The sequence below is a fragment of the Pseudomyrmex gracilis genome, unplaced genomic scaffold (assembly GCF_002006095.1).
Source record: "Pseudomyrmex gracilis isolate BER0280 unplaced genomic scaffold, ASM200609v1 scaffold_139, whole genome shotgun sequence".
NCBI lineage: Eukaryota > Metazoa > Arthropoda > Insecta > Hymenoptera > Formicidae > Pseudomyrmex > Pseudomyrmex gracilis.
Window position 1 is genome coordinate 161408 of NW_018020723.1, and position 15887 is coordinate 177294.

Below are 15887 nucleotides of genomic sequence, written 5' to 3' on the forward strand. Positions count from 1 at the left end.
CCTTGAGGGCCTCCCGGATAACCGCCTGGTCCCGATGGACCTTGAGGGCCTCCTGGATAACCGCCTGGTCCTGGTGGTCTTTGAGGTCCTCCTGGATAACCACCTGGTCCTGATGGGCCTTGAGGCCCTCCTGGATAACCTCCTGGTCCCGATGGTCCTTGAGGGCCGCCTGGACCGCCTGGACCTCCTGGTCCTGGAGCAGGACCTCCGGGTAATCCTTGACCTCCCGGTGCTCCCATTATAGTATAGTCATAAAGATTTTCATTTAGATAGAAAAAGTTTGGTGCGGAATTACAATCAAACTGATTCCACCATACACAAACAAAGAATTGCTGATTGAAGATTGTTCCGTTTGGACAGAGAAAATCATAAGTTTTATTGTTGGCACATATATGGAAAACTTGGCACTGGGCTTCCACGTCGGCATAGTAACCAGGAAATTGTTGGGCATCACAACGGAAACTAGTTTCCGGTACTTCACTATATATAGGATAGTCGCGACCAGGTTCTCCTGGAATAGCTGAGTAGTCACCTTCGTCGTATGTTCCTTCATCACCATGGCCATAATCTTCTCCTGGTCCTCCAGGTCCTCCAGGGCCTACTGGGAATTGTCCTGGTCCTTGCGGACCCGGTCCACTCGGAACTCTTCCTGGTCCTTGTGGACCTGGCCCACCTGGATAGCCTCCTGGACCTTGTGGGCCTGGTTCACCGGGATAGCTACCCGGTCCTTGTGTACCTGGACCACTCGGATAACTTCCTGGTCTTTGTGCTCCTGGTCCGCTTGGATAACCTCCACCAGGTGCTCCACCTGGGCCTGGTTGACCTCCAGGACCTTGAGGGCCTCCCGGTCCCGGGTATCCGCTTGGTCCTTGAGGACCTGGACCACCGCTAGGTCTCTGACCACCTCCTGGATAGCCAGCGCCTGGTCCTCCACTAGGATATCCACTTCCCGGACCACCAGGTTTCTGACCTCCACTGGGATAACCTCCAGGAGCCTGACCAGGATATTCTCCACTCGGTCCGCTAGGTCGTCCACTGGGATAACCGGGGCCTCCTGGTCTTTCTTGTCCAGGTCCACCGCTCGGATATCCGGACGGTCCTTGTCCGGGAAATCCTGGTCCGCTAGGTCTGCCACTAGGATATCCAGCACTTGGTCCTGTTGGAAACCCTCCTGGTCGTGCACCTGGCCCGCTTGGTGCACCACCTGGACCGGACGGATATCCACCTGGACCCGTCCCTGGCCTGCTCGTTGGTTCACCTCCTGGAAATGGAATAGAAGGACGTCCGCTAGGATATCCACCAGACGGTCCCTGACCCGACGGAAATCCAGGTTGCTGTCCGCCTGGCTGACCGCCTGGACGTCCACCTGGAAATCCTGATGGTCCGGATGGATAACCACCAGGCCCACCAGGACCTCCTGGTCCTCCGGGACCAGATGGATATCCACCGGGACCTCCTGGAAATCCTCCTCCCGGTTTTGCACCGGGTCCTCCACCCGGACCACCTGGTATAAGCTGATTTGTCGGTCTGGGATAATTATATCCCTCGTCAGCCTGTAATATTAAATTTAATGTAATGACACCAGCGTATTTATTAAGTATTAAAATACAGATATAATTAATGAGCAAATTACTCATAAATAAATTCTCTTCCTCAGTTATGTAAGTTTCAATGAAATAATACGAATAGTTCTCTATTCTAAAAAATCTTCTATTTAAAAACAATTACTAAAACATTAGTAAAAATTTATTTTTATTACATTTCTTTTTTAATATGTGTCTTGTATATTTATATCAAAAATATTAAATAATATTCTTTAATTTCAATTTAAATAAGTCTATATATTATAAGAACTCTTATGTGATATTAAACTCGTGCGTTGGTATCACGATCTAAAACAGCATCTTCGTATTCTTGGTCATTGTAAATGTGGTATAAAGTTACAACAGTGCAGTCACGACCGATTAATATGAGAGCGCTTAAACTTGCGCAATCGAATCTGCTATTTTGCAAGACAAGAAAGAATGAATAACACGTTGATCTGTGAAACGTATTTAAATTAGTCGCATTAATTCTCATATAAACTTTAAGCTGTTGCTTTTTTTTTGACTAAAAATAGATAAAACAAAGTAATTTTAAAAAGTTACGTATTATTTAAGAAAGTACATATGTTATGTTAAGTCTCTTCCGTTTTGATTCAAATTGCATTCAACAGCGAATAATTACTCACCAAAGCTGTACGAGCGACAGCCAGCAAGACTGAAACAAAATACAAGAACAATATTATTTTTGAGCATACGCACTCTGACAAATTACGTACTCTTTGCTTTGTTGCTACAAACTACTGTTCGTTACGCGATCTCTTACGCGTTGCAAAGTTTTATTACTACATCAATTATGCCGAGTGTCAAAGGCTTTTACGCCGTCGGGTAACCGCCGCAATTCGTCGCGATGACGAGAGGTTGCGTGCAAACTCTCGCAGAATAGAGAAATGTGTCTTGAAAAATCTCTGACATAACTTCCCGTCTAATTAATTAAGGAGCATTGTCGAGCGCGCTCGGAGTGTAGGCGCGCTGCCGTTTCTTCGCACGCTTCGTCGCACGTAAATCGCATCAAAAAAGCGTAAATGAAGAGGGACGAGAAGGAAAAAGAAAGGGTCGCGCGCGCGCGCGCGCGTGCAAAAGAAGGAGAGATGAGCAGCGTGAACGGGAGAACGGTTTAGAAGTGCGTGCGGTGTTACGCGGGAATTGTGCGTTTTCGCAATGACACCGTCATGCTGGCTCGCGGATCACGCAAGCTACTTGTTAAAGCAGAAATACAGATGTCTGGTTCCTGGGTGTGCGAGAGAAGCCGGATTGCGATATGTTCAATCTCCAACATAAGTTTGATGGGAACCGACAGTTTTTAAATAATTTTTTGAAGTAATTAGTGCGTCAATAATATTAAAATTAACTGCAAAATAATAAAATTCTTATAAAACTCTCTCTCTGATGTTTTTAAAATTTTGAGAACCCTCGATTTACGTTTATAAAAAAAAAGTGTTGTAAACTATAAAATAAAATATTTTATGAAAATATTTCTCTCGTAACATACATTGACATTGACAATGTAATTACTAAAACTAATCTCGAATGAATGTAATATAAGGAAGTGAAACGAAAAGTGAAAATCTTGATTAGATTTATCTGTTATCTCGCGACGAACGTCATTCGTGACAAATAACTGTAATTATCAAATCATTTGAGCGTCTATGTTCAGAGGGATTTGACACTTGACGTTGACAAATTAAGATTTAATGGTGACTTTATATTTTTTGACGCTAGACAACTAATGGGCGTAACTTAAGCAAGTGCGATTGACATGCCGCTCTCCGTCTTCAAAGAATACCGCTGTCACGGATAATTCCGAACAATCACTTGTGTCACACCTGAGAACGTCTTTGTTTTCTCGCCCAATAAATCCATCAATCAACGTACTTTTGAATCTTACTCTGTGATTAAATTCACCGTGGTGACAGAAGTCTGTTACAACAAAAACTGAATTAAGATATTGAATTTTTTTTGAACATGTAATTAAAATTTTAACCATCGAAAAAGAAGAAATCTCCCGACCGGTCAGTTACAAAGAAGAAATAATAACTTCTTTGCGCAATGTTATCGATATATATCGTTTTTCTTTTATCTTTTCCCATTTTGTCATTAATTTCCACACCACGCATAATTTGACCAAAAGGCTATTTTCAAGCAACAATATATCGCTATTATCCATCACATCTTCCTGTTGCCGGTTGATAGCCTCGGTTTTGGTTACCTCGAGACAATGGGGCGGAGATCAAGATGCGGACTCTGAGCCTTGCGTGATCTACGAAGATAATCCGAGCACGGTATACTCGATGCATCGTTCGAGAGGATCTTTGACCGTTACGTGGTGGTTACACTAGCGTTGCACGATCGCTAGTATTGACGTAACCCGCGCGAAGAAGAAGCTGTGACGGAAATAGCTTTTCTTCTCGAATCGGTTTCTACGAGTCGCGAAATGTCGATTGTTCGCGCATTTGTTTCTGGAAAAAATCTAGCGTCACGCATCTATGAATTTGTTACGCGCAGAAAAAACTTCGCGATAAATAGAGTATGTCGAAGTCATCGTTTTATCTGTCTCTACCAGCGGTGTTCTCACGCGAGAGAGTTACTCTATATTCAATTATAATTAATTACAAAAGTTCTCATCACATGGTGTTGCGCGACATTTGCTTAATTTGACTTTAAAATTGAGAAAGTTTAACTCACGCGGGATTTCAAATTTGCTCGTCTTTCTTTTTTTTTCGAACTTGCTCTCTCCGTACGCTCGATCTTTCCGAGATGATTCGTTCGTTTTTTTAAGATTAGAGGAAAAAAAAAAGGAAGGCGAGAGCAATTGCGCTAACACGGCGCGTTGCATACACTTGACCTTTATTTTAAGTGTGGATGATCGTAAGCGTAAATGATGACCCCATAAAAGTGCGCTGAAACAATACCAGCCGCCGCCAGCGGCGGCCGCGGTGGCTTATCTCTAATTCGTTTTAATTAGAGGATGTTACGAAAAAATCTAGACCTTGCACGCGAAGATTCCATTGAAATTTAAAACTCGTCTGGATCTCGACTTCATGATGACCGAAATGATGAGAATCAGCAGTAATAAATTATTAGAGAGTTGTTACGCCGTAACAATTGTTTATTAAAACTATCGCTTTAGAAATATAAATAAACTATATATTTTGTTAAATAAATATTATTTTCGCGCAATTATTCTTGCATAGTTCTTTCTTTTTGCGTGTGTAAAGATAAATAACAATTGTATATAAAAAGTTTGCATTTACCGTTAAAATTATATCAGATATAGCGTAGAATATTTTAATTAATCTCAAATATTATTTCCAATATTAATTTCAAGATCGCAAAATATTTTTCCAGAAAGAAATACAACTTTTCTCTGTATATATATATATATATATTATTTTGTTATCTATATGAATTTAAAAATTACTTTAATAACATGTTGAAAATTTATATATTTATGTTATATTATCGCGTTCGCGCTACGCTGACCGATCACGCAATTTTCTTTGTTCTTTTTATACTTTTCTTTAATAGATGTGCACACTGGCATGCGGACAATATCCACACATTGTCCAAGAATGCCAGTACACTGATTGCGCGATGTGTGTAATGGCGCATATGAGTATTCATACGGCACGTTAATTCGACGAGCGGAAGGTAAAGTTGGCGTAGGATTGCTTAACAAAATTACTTGGAAACTTTTCATCTCCTTCGATTATCGGAACGAAGGTTATACTTGACGTTGGGACACGTCACAAATTGCGAACTTTCTTTTCTCTATTCTCGACACTGCAATCTCTCTGCTAATCTTTCTGTTTTCTCCGGAGAAAAACAAACAACGGACATTTTACCGCGCGATATTTCTCGTATCAGCATCTCTGTTTCTTCTTGCTTTGATTTGTTTCTTGCGCGCTTATTCGCGATCACATGCTAACAAGTCGATTAGTACATCGGGATGATTAAATTGCGAGATGAAACCGCGCGATAAGGTGAGAACTCGATATCTCAATCAATAGTCAGTTAGGTCTTACCGATCCAGAGCAAGCGTAGCCGCATGTTTGCTGGCGCGAGCACCCTCGAGGAGTGGGCGAGTCTGAAAAAAAAAAAAAAACAAGTGACATCTAATTGCTCTTTATAAATATTGTATGATATTCAAATTCGAGGCTGTTCGTGCAACCATTAATATTAGGTGTCGCGGATAAATTCAAAGATACGTGTGTTTAATTAACGACGACAATAGCTTTAGTTTTTTGCAAATTAAACTTAATTATTATTTAAGCTTAATGAGTGGCAAAAAACATAAATTTCATAAAACATTAGTCTCGCGAATACTTTGCGCACGTCGTGAATAAATGTAGAGATTAAATATAAAAGTGATAAAAATAATGTTTTAAAAAAAAGATGAAAACTCTCTTAAACTCATGTGTGTTGATGTAAAACTAACAAAGATTTGTATATCCACGCGAGTTTAATGTGCACACATATGCGTAAAACTACCGGAAAAAAATATCACAAGAATTTCGTCAGTCTACGGTTTCTCACGTCTTGTGTGAATGAATTCATGCGATACATCATAAACATCTTTATTTTTTAACTGATTATACATATGCGCCCAGCTACTGTAACTCACGTCCACCATTTTTGGTACATGATCCTCGAAGGGGTTGATGTATTAAACATGTTCGCAAGATACGGAAAATGGAACTTTTGCGATACGCTCGAATGGAAATCACTGACCGTGTTACTTTTAACACACTGCGATCGTTCGACCCTCCCCCGAGCACGAGGAACGAGGTACGAGGAGGAGAACCTTCGTCGGGTCATTCGTGCGTGTTATCGATGCCAGCGTCGAGATACACGCGCACAGATGCATGAGAAAGGAAAAATATGATACCCGAACTCTCTCGGCAAAGTTCCCCGGCGAAGCGAACACTCGGTCGGTCCGCGAAAAAAAAAAGGAGCCAATTTGCGTTGGCAGACGCTCAAGAACTCACAGACGCTCGGGAGCGGGGAGCAAATTACGCTTTTCGTGGGTCTTGTCTTTTAAGGGGGATGAAGTGGCGTGTGTCGTGGACTCACCCAACCGATCCGTTACAAAAACACACCGCAGTGCTAGAGGTAAGTCAGAGACAGTGACTGATGGTGGAAGAAACCTCGTCGGCATATATATCCTTGGATAGCACCCTGAGCGCTGATACGCCCCCACCAGGGATGACGCTCCGACGCTCATCCTTCAGACCTCCTCCAGATCGAGCCCCCTTTTTTTTCTCTCTTCTTCCCGAGATGCGAGGTGGGGAAAAACACGTGAAACACCGCGAATAGCGATGGGATTGATCCTTTCGCGCGGGGCGTTCGCGCTCCTGGAAACCGTGGGAGAGAGAGACGAAGACACTCCGCGCGCGGCTTCCACACTGACCTCTCCTCGTTCGTCAATTTTTGTGAGATATATATCGTGTAATTTATGCGATTATTATTATTTTTTTTTTTTATGTAACTCATTCGCGCGGTTTATGCAATCCTCTTTTATTTGTTTTTTTGAGAAACAAACGGAACGATACAAATTCGCGATACAATCTCTTTCTCTAATAATAATAATAATAATAATTAATAAAAGAATTTTTGTGAGGTCACACACACACACGGATTTTATATAAGCTATACATAATAATAATAATAATAATTTGCATACAATACGGACAAAAATAAGTGGCAAAGTACATTCAGGCAAGAACCAGTTAGCAAATACTTAATTTAAATATATGTAACGGGGGATATTTCATCAATCTTTTTTTATGAGAATTTATGAGAAAGTGTCAATCAGCTTTTGTAAGTAAGAGTGACGGGTGACCTGGACCTTTCCCGACCCGTCAATGATTAGTTAAAGTAAATATCGACAGGTTGGGTTCTAAATAACGGCCGATCTAGCGCGCGGACCCATCACTATCCATAAGCGGTGCGCGCTATCCGTGGAACGACCTCACGACGTAAGTGACCCCGCTGCGGGGCCGCGAAGGGGGCTTCTCTCCTCCACGAGGGATCCCTGACGGGGGATCTCTCGCGGAGATGAGCAGCTCGTGGGAGGCCGGGGTTGAGTGAAAGTGAAATACTGCAAGTAGAGTAACGTCTACCGGAGTGCCGTGTATTTTACGTTGCTCTAGCCGGCGATGAAGATCGCCGTGTAGAGGAGGAAGACCGAGGAAATCGTGAGGATGTCTCTTCGCGTCTCTCGATACATTTGTGTCTCGATAAAAAAAACCGATGCGCGCTCTGTGTTGCAGTTTTTTTTTTCCCTTTTACAAAACTGCTTGGAGCTTGGCCAAGAATCTCATCTAATTGGGGTCGAGAAATATAAATAAAAATTTATAAATAAAACAAACTAAAAATTAAAAATTATACTTTTCAATTTTTCTAAATTAAAAAATTATCTTTGTTCTCTCTCTCTCTCTCTTTTTCTGTAAAATGTTTTATTTAAATAAAAACACACACAAAACACTTTTCATAAGTTTCAAGTATAAATAAAAAAATATTTGAAGTTTCGTATTAAAAGTTTTATACAATCTGCTCACAGTTTTGTCGTTTGTCTTTTAGCATCGTCTTACTTTTTTATCTTCCAAGAGCTTAGGTAAAAAGTGCAAAGGGACAATTGTGTTTGTGTAACTAAACTGATTGTTTCTACCTCTGAACTTTTGCCTCAGAAAGAGATGTGATTCGTAATAAATAATGCATGATATCGGAAAAGCTGTGTTGAGAATAATACCCTTCGTCATAAAAGAGGTCGTCATAAATGTTCTTGCGACGCGTGAGTCTTTTGTTTTGCTTTCCATTTGAGATGTCGAGGCTACCCGGAATGATTAGAGGGATAGTAAAGTAGATCGGGCGCGCGCACGTATATAGAAGTATCGATTTTGTCATACTATGATACATAAAAGAAGGCGAGCCAAATTTAATGACAAGTTTAAGAACACTTCGTGCAGATGTATTTCAGCGTTTGCCAGATATGCTAAAACAATTGTCAAATAAAACAATTATCAAAAAACCAAAAAAAAATCTGCTCAAATATCACAGAAATGTCAAAGAAGAGCTGCTGTACAAATATAACTGAAATCATTTGAAATCTTTTTTATAAAATCACTCAACATAATATAATATAAATTATACTAACACAATAATATATATATTTAATATATTTTTTTCTTTTTTAAGTAGTTTATTACAAATAATATTTTTCTTTCTAGAATAAAATTTAAATATATCTTTTTTCTATTCTAGAAAGAAAAATATTATTTGTAATATAAAACTACTTTTCTTTTTCTCTTCTCTCTACTTCAATTGCCTTGTGAAAGTAATAATTTTGTTTTTCTCACGGATATATCTGTGAGCGATTCGATTACTCATCTCGCTAAATTTTCGGATCATTTACAAAGAATGAACCAATTTTCCGTGTAACCTTCCCGCTGAATATATGACGCGGCGCGCGTTTTTCGCACCGCGCGCCGTCAAAGAAACGGGGCGCGCGCGCGCGCGCGCGTCTTCGCTCGTCCCGTTTTGGATTCATAATCGGCTTGCATCATCACAACCGAGCGTGATCATCATCGTCATCATCGGACGTACGTAGTGACACGTCTTCGTGTCTTCGCACGTCCTCCTCTCTTCAGGCAGGGCTTTCACCGCCAAGTGCGAGTTAGTGCATCGCGTGGGCGGCATAAAGACAGACGGCGCGTAACTCAAGTCAGTTGAGACAAAAGCGGACGTGTGAGTATCGAAACGGAGAAGAGCGGCGATCCCGCGCACGTCACACAGGCCTACGTATGGTCCGATTTCTTTAGTTTCTCCCTGATGATGTGTGATGATGCCGCATTCGCGATTCGCTTCGTGTTGACACAAGAGTTAGCAATCAGAAAATCGACCGCGAGGCAAAGCCCCCGAGGCGCCAAGGATGGTATCGCTATTTACTAACGTACGAACGGACAAGATTTTAGTTTACAAAGTCCCCGGAGCTCTTTAGACAGGAGAGGAGCCCCCGAGGCGAGAATCTCCTTCGTGCGATTCCAACAGCACGCTCATCTCTCTCTCGGCGTCTTCTTGTGTACATTGCGCTCGTATGAAAACCAGTCTATTGCATTAAATGTTGCACTTTTTCTATCGCGAGTATTCCCTCGTAACTCTATGTAGTAGATTCCTTAACACGCACATCGAGGACTCTTACATAAATTAATTTATATCTACATGTTAGCTGCTTTGGCAATAATCATGTTTTCCATCAATCTCGCTACGCTCGAAATAATGAAGGCTCTCCTCGTTGTGCAACGACGCAGAAGGCTTGTTGTTCTGGTAGCGAGGCACATTGGAAATGCCGTTTAGAACAAATCAAAGAGAAATCTTAAAATTCAAACCGTTTGTTGTTGTATACAAGGGAGAGAGAGAGATAGATCTCATGTATCTTTTGCTTTCATAAGAAACAACCGTCGGCTTGAAGCTTGCGCGATATCTATCAATGATCCCAGCGATCACCGACGACGTTGTAGAAAGGCTCTTCTCGACACCGTAATCGTATTAACGTCTCCGCGAGATCCATCAGCGATTTAATGTGATTGCAATAATCAGCCACGCATTGCAAAATCGCGTCCGTTCCTCTAGAACTAATCGTTAATGAAGTCTAACATTTTGCTTTGTATAGGAGATCATCTATTTTATGAATGCTTTAAAAGGATTCCTTAAAATCCGTGACGGTCATAATAAAAACAGGTCTAACGCAATCAAAAAAAATCTATCGATTACAATTACAATAACTTGGCTTGGCGGCGGCGGCGGTGTCCAATGAATTCGTCACTCGTCGCTATGACGAATAAAACCTTATATTGTGGCGAATACATGAATGTATATGAATTAATTAATGAAATATGAATAAAACATGAATTTTTGCGGTAAGTAAAACGTTGTGCGATTTTCAGTTGGGGTATCGAGAGATCGCGCGCGCATTTATATATTTTAATTCACAGGATGGAAAACAGAAGCCGATGTCGCATCAGCAAATTTAAATGCCGCGCGAACCAAACAAAAGCAAATATTTTATATACGAAAGTGTTTTATTGGTTAGGTGCACAAGTGTATTATTGATTGTGCGCACAATAGTTTTCTTATGTAATTATTATGTTTTTTTGTTTTTGTTTTTAAGATTCATACAACATTCACTTAGAGAGAATAAAAAAATAAACTTTTCTCCCCGCGATACCTGTGTGTTAATATATGAAAGAAATATATATGAGAAAAAAGAAATCTATAAATAAATTAGCGCAGAATTTCTATGTAACGCGTCTCTTCCGAGACGCGAGAATAATTTCGCGATAATTACGTCAAATTTGTTCTCACGCGCGCGCGCGCAAGACTCCGATCGCGCTTTCCGCGCTCTGTGCTTGTGTTCCCTCGCAAAACACGCCCGGAATGTGCTTATTGTATATTATGTATAATACATCGACAATCGTCTCACGATCCGCCGAAGTTCCCAAGTGAGAAGAAAACGGTTAAAGTCATTTTGTCCCATTGATAAATAATAATTTCCGTTAATATAGGAAAGAAAGAAAAAAGAGAGAGATAATATACCATCCCCAGATGTTACAAAATCTCGATGTGATTTTACTGCAACAAAATCAATCAACGTTAATCCTTTGGAGAAAAATTGTAATTACGACATTATATCGTGAGAAAACGTTGTTGTTGGACGCGCGGCACAAACGTATTCGACTGTTAAAAATACTCTGTCCCACTAAACTTCATCAAAATCAGGACAAGAAACTAAAGCGGAAAGTTGAATCGGTAATCTCTTTCTTTTTAACAATCGCATTACGTCACTAGACTAGAGGAGCTTCGTAAAGAAAGACAAAGTTGTCCTTCTCTCGTCTCTCTCTCTGTGTGCGCACTCTATTCTTTACTCAATTCCCTCATGGTGTACCGATCATTATGACAATACTCCCCGGCTAGATTATTATCTGAAGTAATAATTGGCTGTTGATTGTGAACTTCTTCGTAATAACCAAGGAAGCATATTTGTAATTGGAGTGTGTGTGACAATTGGTGAGTTAATATTCAAGAAAAAATATTCTTCTGTCACGTATTACAATAAAAAAAAAAAAAATTTGCAGGAACGTAAAAAATACATAAAGACATAAAAAGCATGTAAAGGTCTATTTCTACCTTAACCACCAATCTTTATTGTCTCCGTTATGTAAAATTAATTAAGCTGCTAAAAACGTTATCATATAGATTTTTTTTTTTTTCACGTCTTAATTTTGCGAAGGCTGCACATTGCTTCAGAGCGCAGATAGTTAACAAACTGCCTTTAGCAACAACTCGCTAAATGTTTTTCTTAAGTTCTATTATGCGCATAGTGTAAACATCCTTCGCCGTTCTCTAATTAAAGATTTTTCGAACCACTTACCGATTGCAACAAGCACAACAAGTTCCTTGCGCAATTTCCTGCGCGCTAAAGAAGAACGAGAAGTTCAATCAAGGTCGCCGAGATTCATCCTTTTGATTGATTGACGTTATTCGTAATAGCGATATATACGTGCGAGAATTGATTCTTTATTATACGAATATATATCTATATGAGTGTATATCGCGATTTCACGCAATCGACCGTACGTGACATATACGTTTTCTATATAATGTTCCTCCCCCCCTCCCTCGTTGTCTGGGATATTGTCTCGTTCGAGATCTGTGAATAAAAGGATTCGGAGTCCGGGATCCGTGAGAATATAAGTCAGAGGGATGAGCTCGCGCGTCTCTCGCGCGAATCATGATTGACCTTCGCGCTAGCAATCGTGACGGTGGAATCGACTCTCGGAGTCGGATGATGTGGTGTGGACAGATATAGAGGAGGATCCTCGCGCGGATCGTCTCTACTCCCTTCCTTTCATGATCGATATACGAGAGAGGCGAGTTTGCCCCGTTTTACACACGGAATCCGGGAAATATCAAAAGAAACGTAAAGAAACACCACCGTGTGTCTGCGCGCTTGCGTAATCCGCTTCGTTCATCGCACGTTTATCGATGACGAAGAGGGGCCCTTTCTTCGTCCATAAATCGTGATATTATAAGCCGCAAGGCTCGCGTCTTGGATGTTAGCTCGCGCTTTGCATCCACACAGATGCAAAAGTCCACGAGGAGAGGATTAAGTAGATTGCGCGTGTTGAGGAAATCCATTTAGCGCGCGCTGAACAAGGAGAAATCCAAGACGAGAAGTCCGTTCGTTGCTGCTTGATATTAATTTTCACCGTTTTGCGTTGGTTGTTGCAAGAGTTTGAAACTGCGCGAGATACGATTTTTTTTTTCAAGTTTCATTTGTGTTCTTCGTATTTTTTAAATCTTAATTAACGTAACGTAATAGTAAAAACAAAAACAAAAAAAAAAACAAACAAACATTTCTTCTTTCAAAAGTTTGCTCTTTTGCGGAATAATAGCCGAGATTAACGCACAGTCTTAAACAACTACGTAAACTCGCTTCTCTTCAGTTTCTCTCGCAAGTTCTCGTTTTTTTTTTTTTTTTCAACGCAAGTGTACGTTTTGTATGCACATATATACAGTTATAGTATTACTTGAAACGCGATGGAGAACACGATTAAAGAGAACACGATTCGGTAAAGCACGATTCACGTCTGTTACTGTTAAAACCGGGACGGCAGGATCCTCAGGACGGCGGAATCCTTAATCCGTTAGTGAGATTTGTGGCTGTTCAATTCCATTTTGACCGCCGCTCTTTTCTCTTTTCTCTAATCTCGCGTAGTAATTCTTCTCTCCGAGAAAATTTATTTTCACGTCAGTCTCACACTTCTTTTTTCACTTGCTTTTTTAGTTCGGTGAACTTTGTTAACTTCAACAAAATGTAAATAAATATATTTAAAAAAAATGTGTGACAGTACATAAGATGACACGCAAATTATTTTTGTCGGGACAAAAAAGTTAAAACAAAATTTGTTTTCTGTATTATTTTGTGAAAAGTTTAATTTATCAATAAATACACATAATATAAAGCGATATAGTAATATATTTATTGTATTTTTTTTTTATATGGCATCAGAAATTATGCGGGTAAATAGACATCGGTCGGCTGTTTGAATCCGTTCTTCTTCGCTTTGTTTTCTCCGCCAAATTCGGCACCGGTAATTCCGTAATTCGGCTGAAAGTAGGAATTGCCGTGACGGAAGTTGTTGTCCGACGAACGTTTATCGGAAATTTCAGGAACACCGTAAACGGGAAGATCCGTTGTTGCGGATGACGGAACTTCGTCGGTGAAACTCGGATTTTGATTATGACGAACCGGAACGTTCTTGTCCCATCCTGGTTGCTGTCCGCTCTGTTGATTGTAGTTGTTGTTCCAAACCTGGTCGTTCGCGGGTTCTTGCTGATGGCCTCGGAAAAGCTTCTTTTCGTTAGCTAGTTGGTAGCGCCTTCGTTCACACAAGAACGGATCGTTAGTATAATGCGCTAAAAACTACACGCGAAATAGACGCGATCGCAAACGAACGGAGGCTGAGAAACTCCACAACTTTCTTATGAATATTAAGAGACAAATTTATGATGTATATCAGAGAAAGTAATGACGTAAAATTAGAATCGGCCAATAAATAATATATATCACGTTGTTTACATTCACTGAATTTACGTTCATACGCGTCCTTAGATAACGCTAATCGCACCGGTGAAAACTGAAAGCGCGCGCGGGGGTGTCAGAGTTCGATTGCCTTCCTCCTCTCTTATATATATATACACATATGTATATAGGAAAGTAACGGTGTGTGTGTGTCTATTATAATAAACGAGCTGCTGGAATTTATCGCTTGATTTTACTGTGAAATTATTCAGCGCAGGAATGTGAAAAGATTATTGCCTTATAATTTTTCGTTTACCTTACGCGCGCGAGATAAGAAGAAGAGACGTTTGTATACGATTGCGCAATAAGCTATGCGAATCGCATGCGGACACGCGCACACACACAGTGGGTATATGTTATTTTGAACAATTCGTTACGTAATGCGTAGTGCTCACCTATCAGCTTCCTCCATTACTTTTGCAACCGCCTCGTTAATAGAGTAGAAACTTTTCGCGCGAGAGCAATCCACGTTATTCCACCACTCGCAGACCAGTCTCTCCTGATTGAATAACGTCCCGTTCGGACAAAGGAACGAATCCTTACGATTGCCACGTTGACAGATGTGAAACGCCTGACAGCCGGCCTCAGGGTCGGCGTAATAGCCCGGATATTGATACTGCTCGCACTCGAATCCCGTATGCGGAACCTCCCGCAAGATCGGATAATCTTTTCCGGCTACGCCGGGAATTCCTTCGCCGTTGTCGTCGTCGTCGTTGTCGTTTGATTGATAACGCGGATCCTGACGACCATATTCCGGCTCGTAAGATAGCTGCTGGTCGGGACGCACGTTCGAATATCCTTCGTACGCCTGTGTATTTGTTAATATAGAGAATAAATGATTTGGAAAACACATTTCCCCTCGAATCCAACTTCAATCACGCGATACAACAAGTAAACCTTTGATTCGCTTTTTTAAATTAAGTTTCAAGACTGAACATAATATCAATTTTTTTTTTATTGTACATGATAAGCAAATTTTCACTCAATGAAACTTCTATTTCATATTTTTTTTTAGAATTTTGACTTTGATTTAATGAATAAAACTGACAAAGTTAACAATTTAGCATAATTTCTTCTCGTGCAAAAATTTAAACAAATCGTTGAAAATTATGCGTAAACGTAAATCTAAATAATTTGTGTGAAGCAATGTGATACGTACCATGCAGCTTGCAACAGAGATCACAAAAATCAATCCTAGTCCGAACGCCATGATCTCAGGATTCGTTTTGTTGTTTTCAGCTGATCGACTTGTTGCGAATTGTATCGAATCGAAAAATGATCTCGGTCTTTATATAGTTCGCAAAAATGAGTTCAAGTACACGAGATTCATCCGAACGGGCGCATCCTTCGCTTGAGTAGATCCGCACGCATCGGCGAAAGTGATCTGTATTTCGGCAATTAAGGATGACGCAACAAAGGCAAATATTCATCTTCTTTAAATGTGTGGTCGACCGATAATACAATTCTTGACCTAATATCTGGCCGGAGAGTTGAATAAAAAAAAAAAAAAAAACTCGCATCGACTTAATTAAAGTCCTGTCAAGTCGTCATAATGAACTTTTATGCCGTGTTATATATGGTCCAATTATATGTTTTAAAATATATATATATATATATATGTATTATATTATAGTAAGTATCTC

The 15887-nt window shown here is 40.3% G+C and overlaps 2 protein-coding genes across 3 annotated transcripts in view; both read right to left on the bottom strand.

The window, feature by feature from the left end:
• LOC109857004 (collagen alpha-1(I) chain-like) overlaps positions 1-6732 on the bottom strand; it is a 9044-nt gene extending 2312 nt beyond the window's left edge. The window contains exons 1-4 of one of the 2 annotated variants that reach the window (XM_020432826.1): positions 6675-6732; positions 5627-5688; positions 2231-2259; positions 26-1553 (exon numbers count right to left, since the gene is read on the bottom strand). In XM_020432826.1, the coding sequence (XP_020288415.1) occupies positions 26-1553; positions 2231-2259; positions 5627-5651 (1582 nt within the window). In that variant the 5' untranslated portion in view covers positions 5652-5688; positions 6675-6732. Of the gene's footprint in view, positions 1554-2230; positions 2260-5626; positions 5689-6674 lie in introns of both variants that reach the window. The other variant, XM_020432825.1, reaches the window with a different exon arrangement.
• Positions 6733-13622: 6890 nt separating this feature from the next.
• LOC109856994 lies at positions 13623-15492 on the bottom strand. Its single transcript, XM_020432810.1, has 3 exons — positions 15404-15492; positions 14640-15052; positions 13623-14041 (listed from the first exon to the last, which is right to left on the bottom strand). The coding sequence occupies exons 1-3, from the start codon at positions 15452-15454 to the stop codon at positions 13675-13677; spliced, it is 831 nt and encodes a 276-aa protein (XP_020288399.1). The 5' UTR covers positions 15455-15492; the 3' UTR covers positions 13623-13674.
• Positions 15493-15887: the final 395 nt, after the last annotated feature.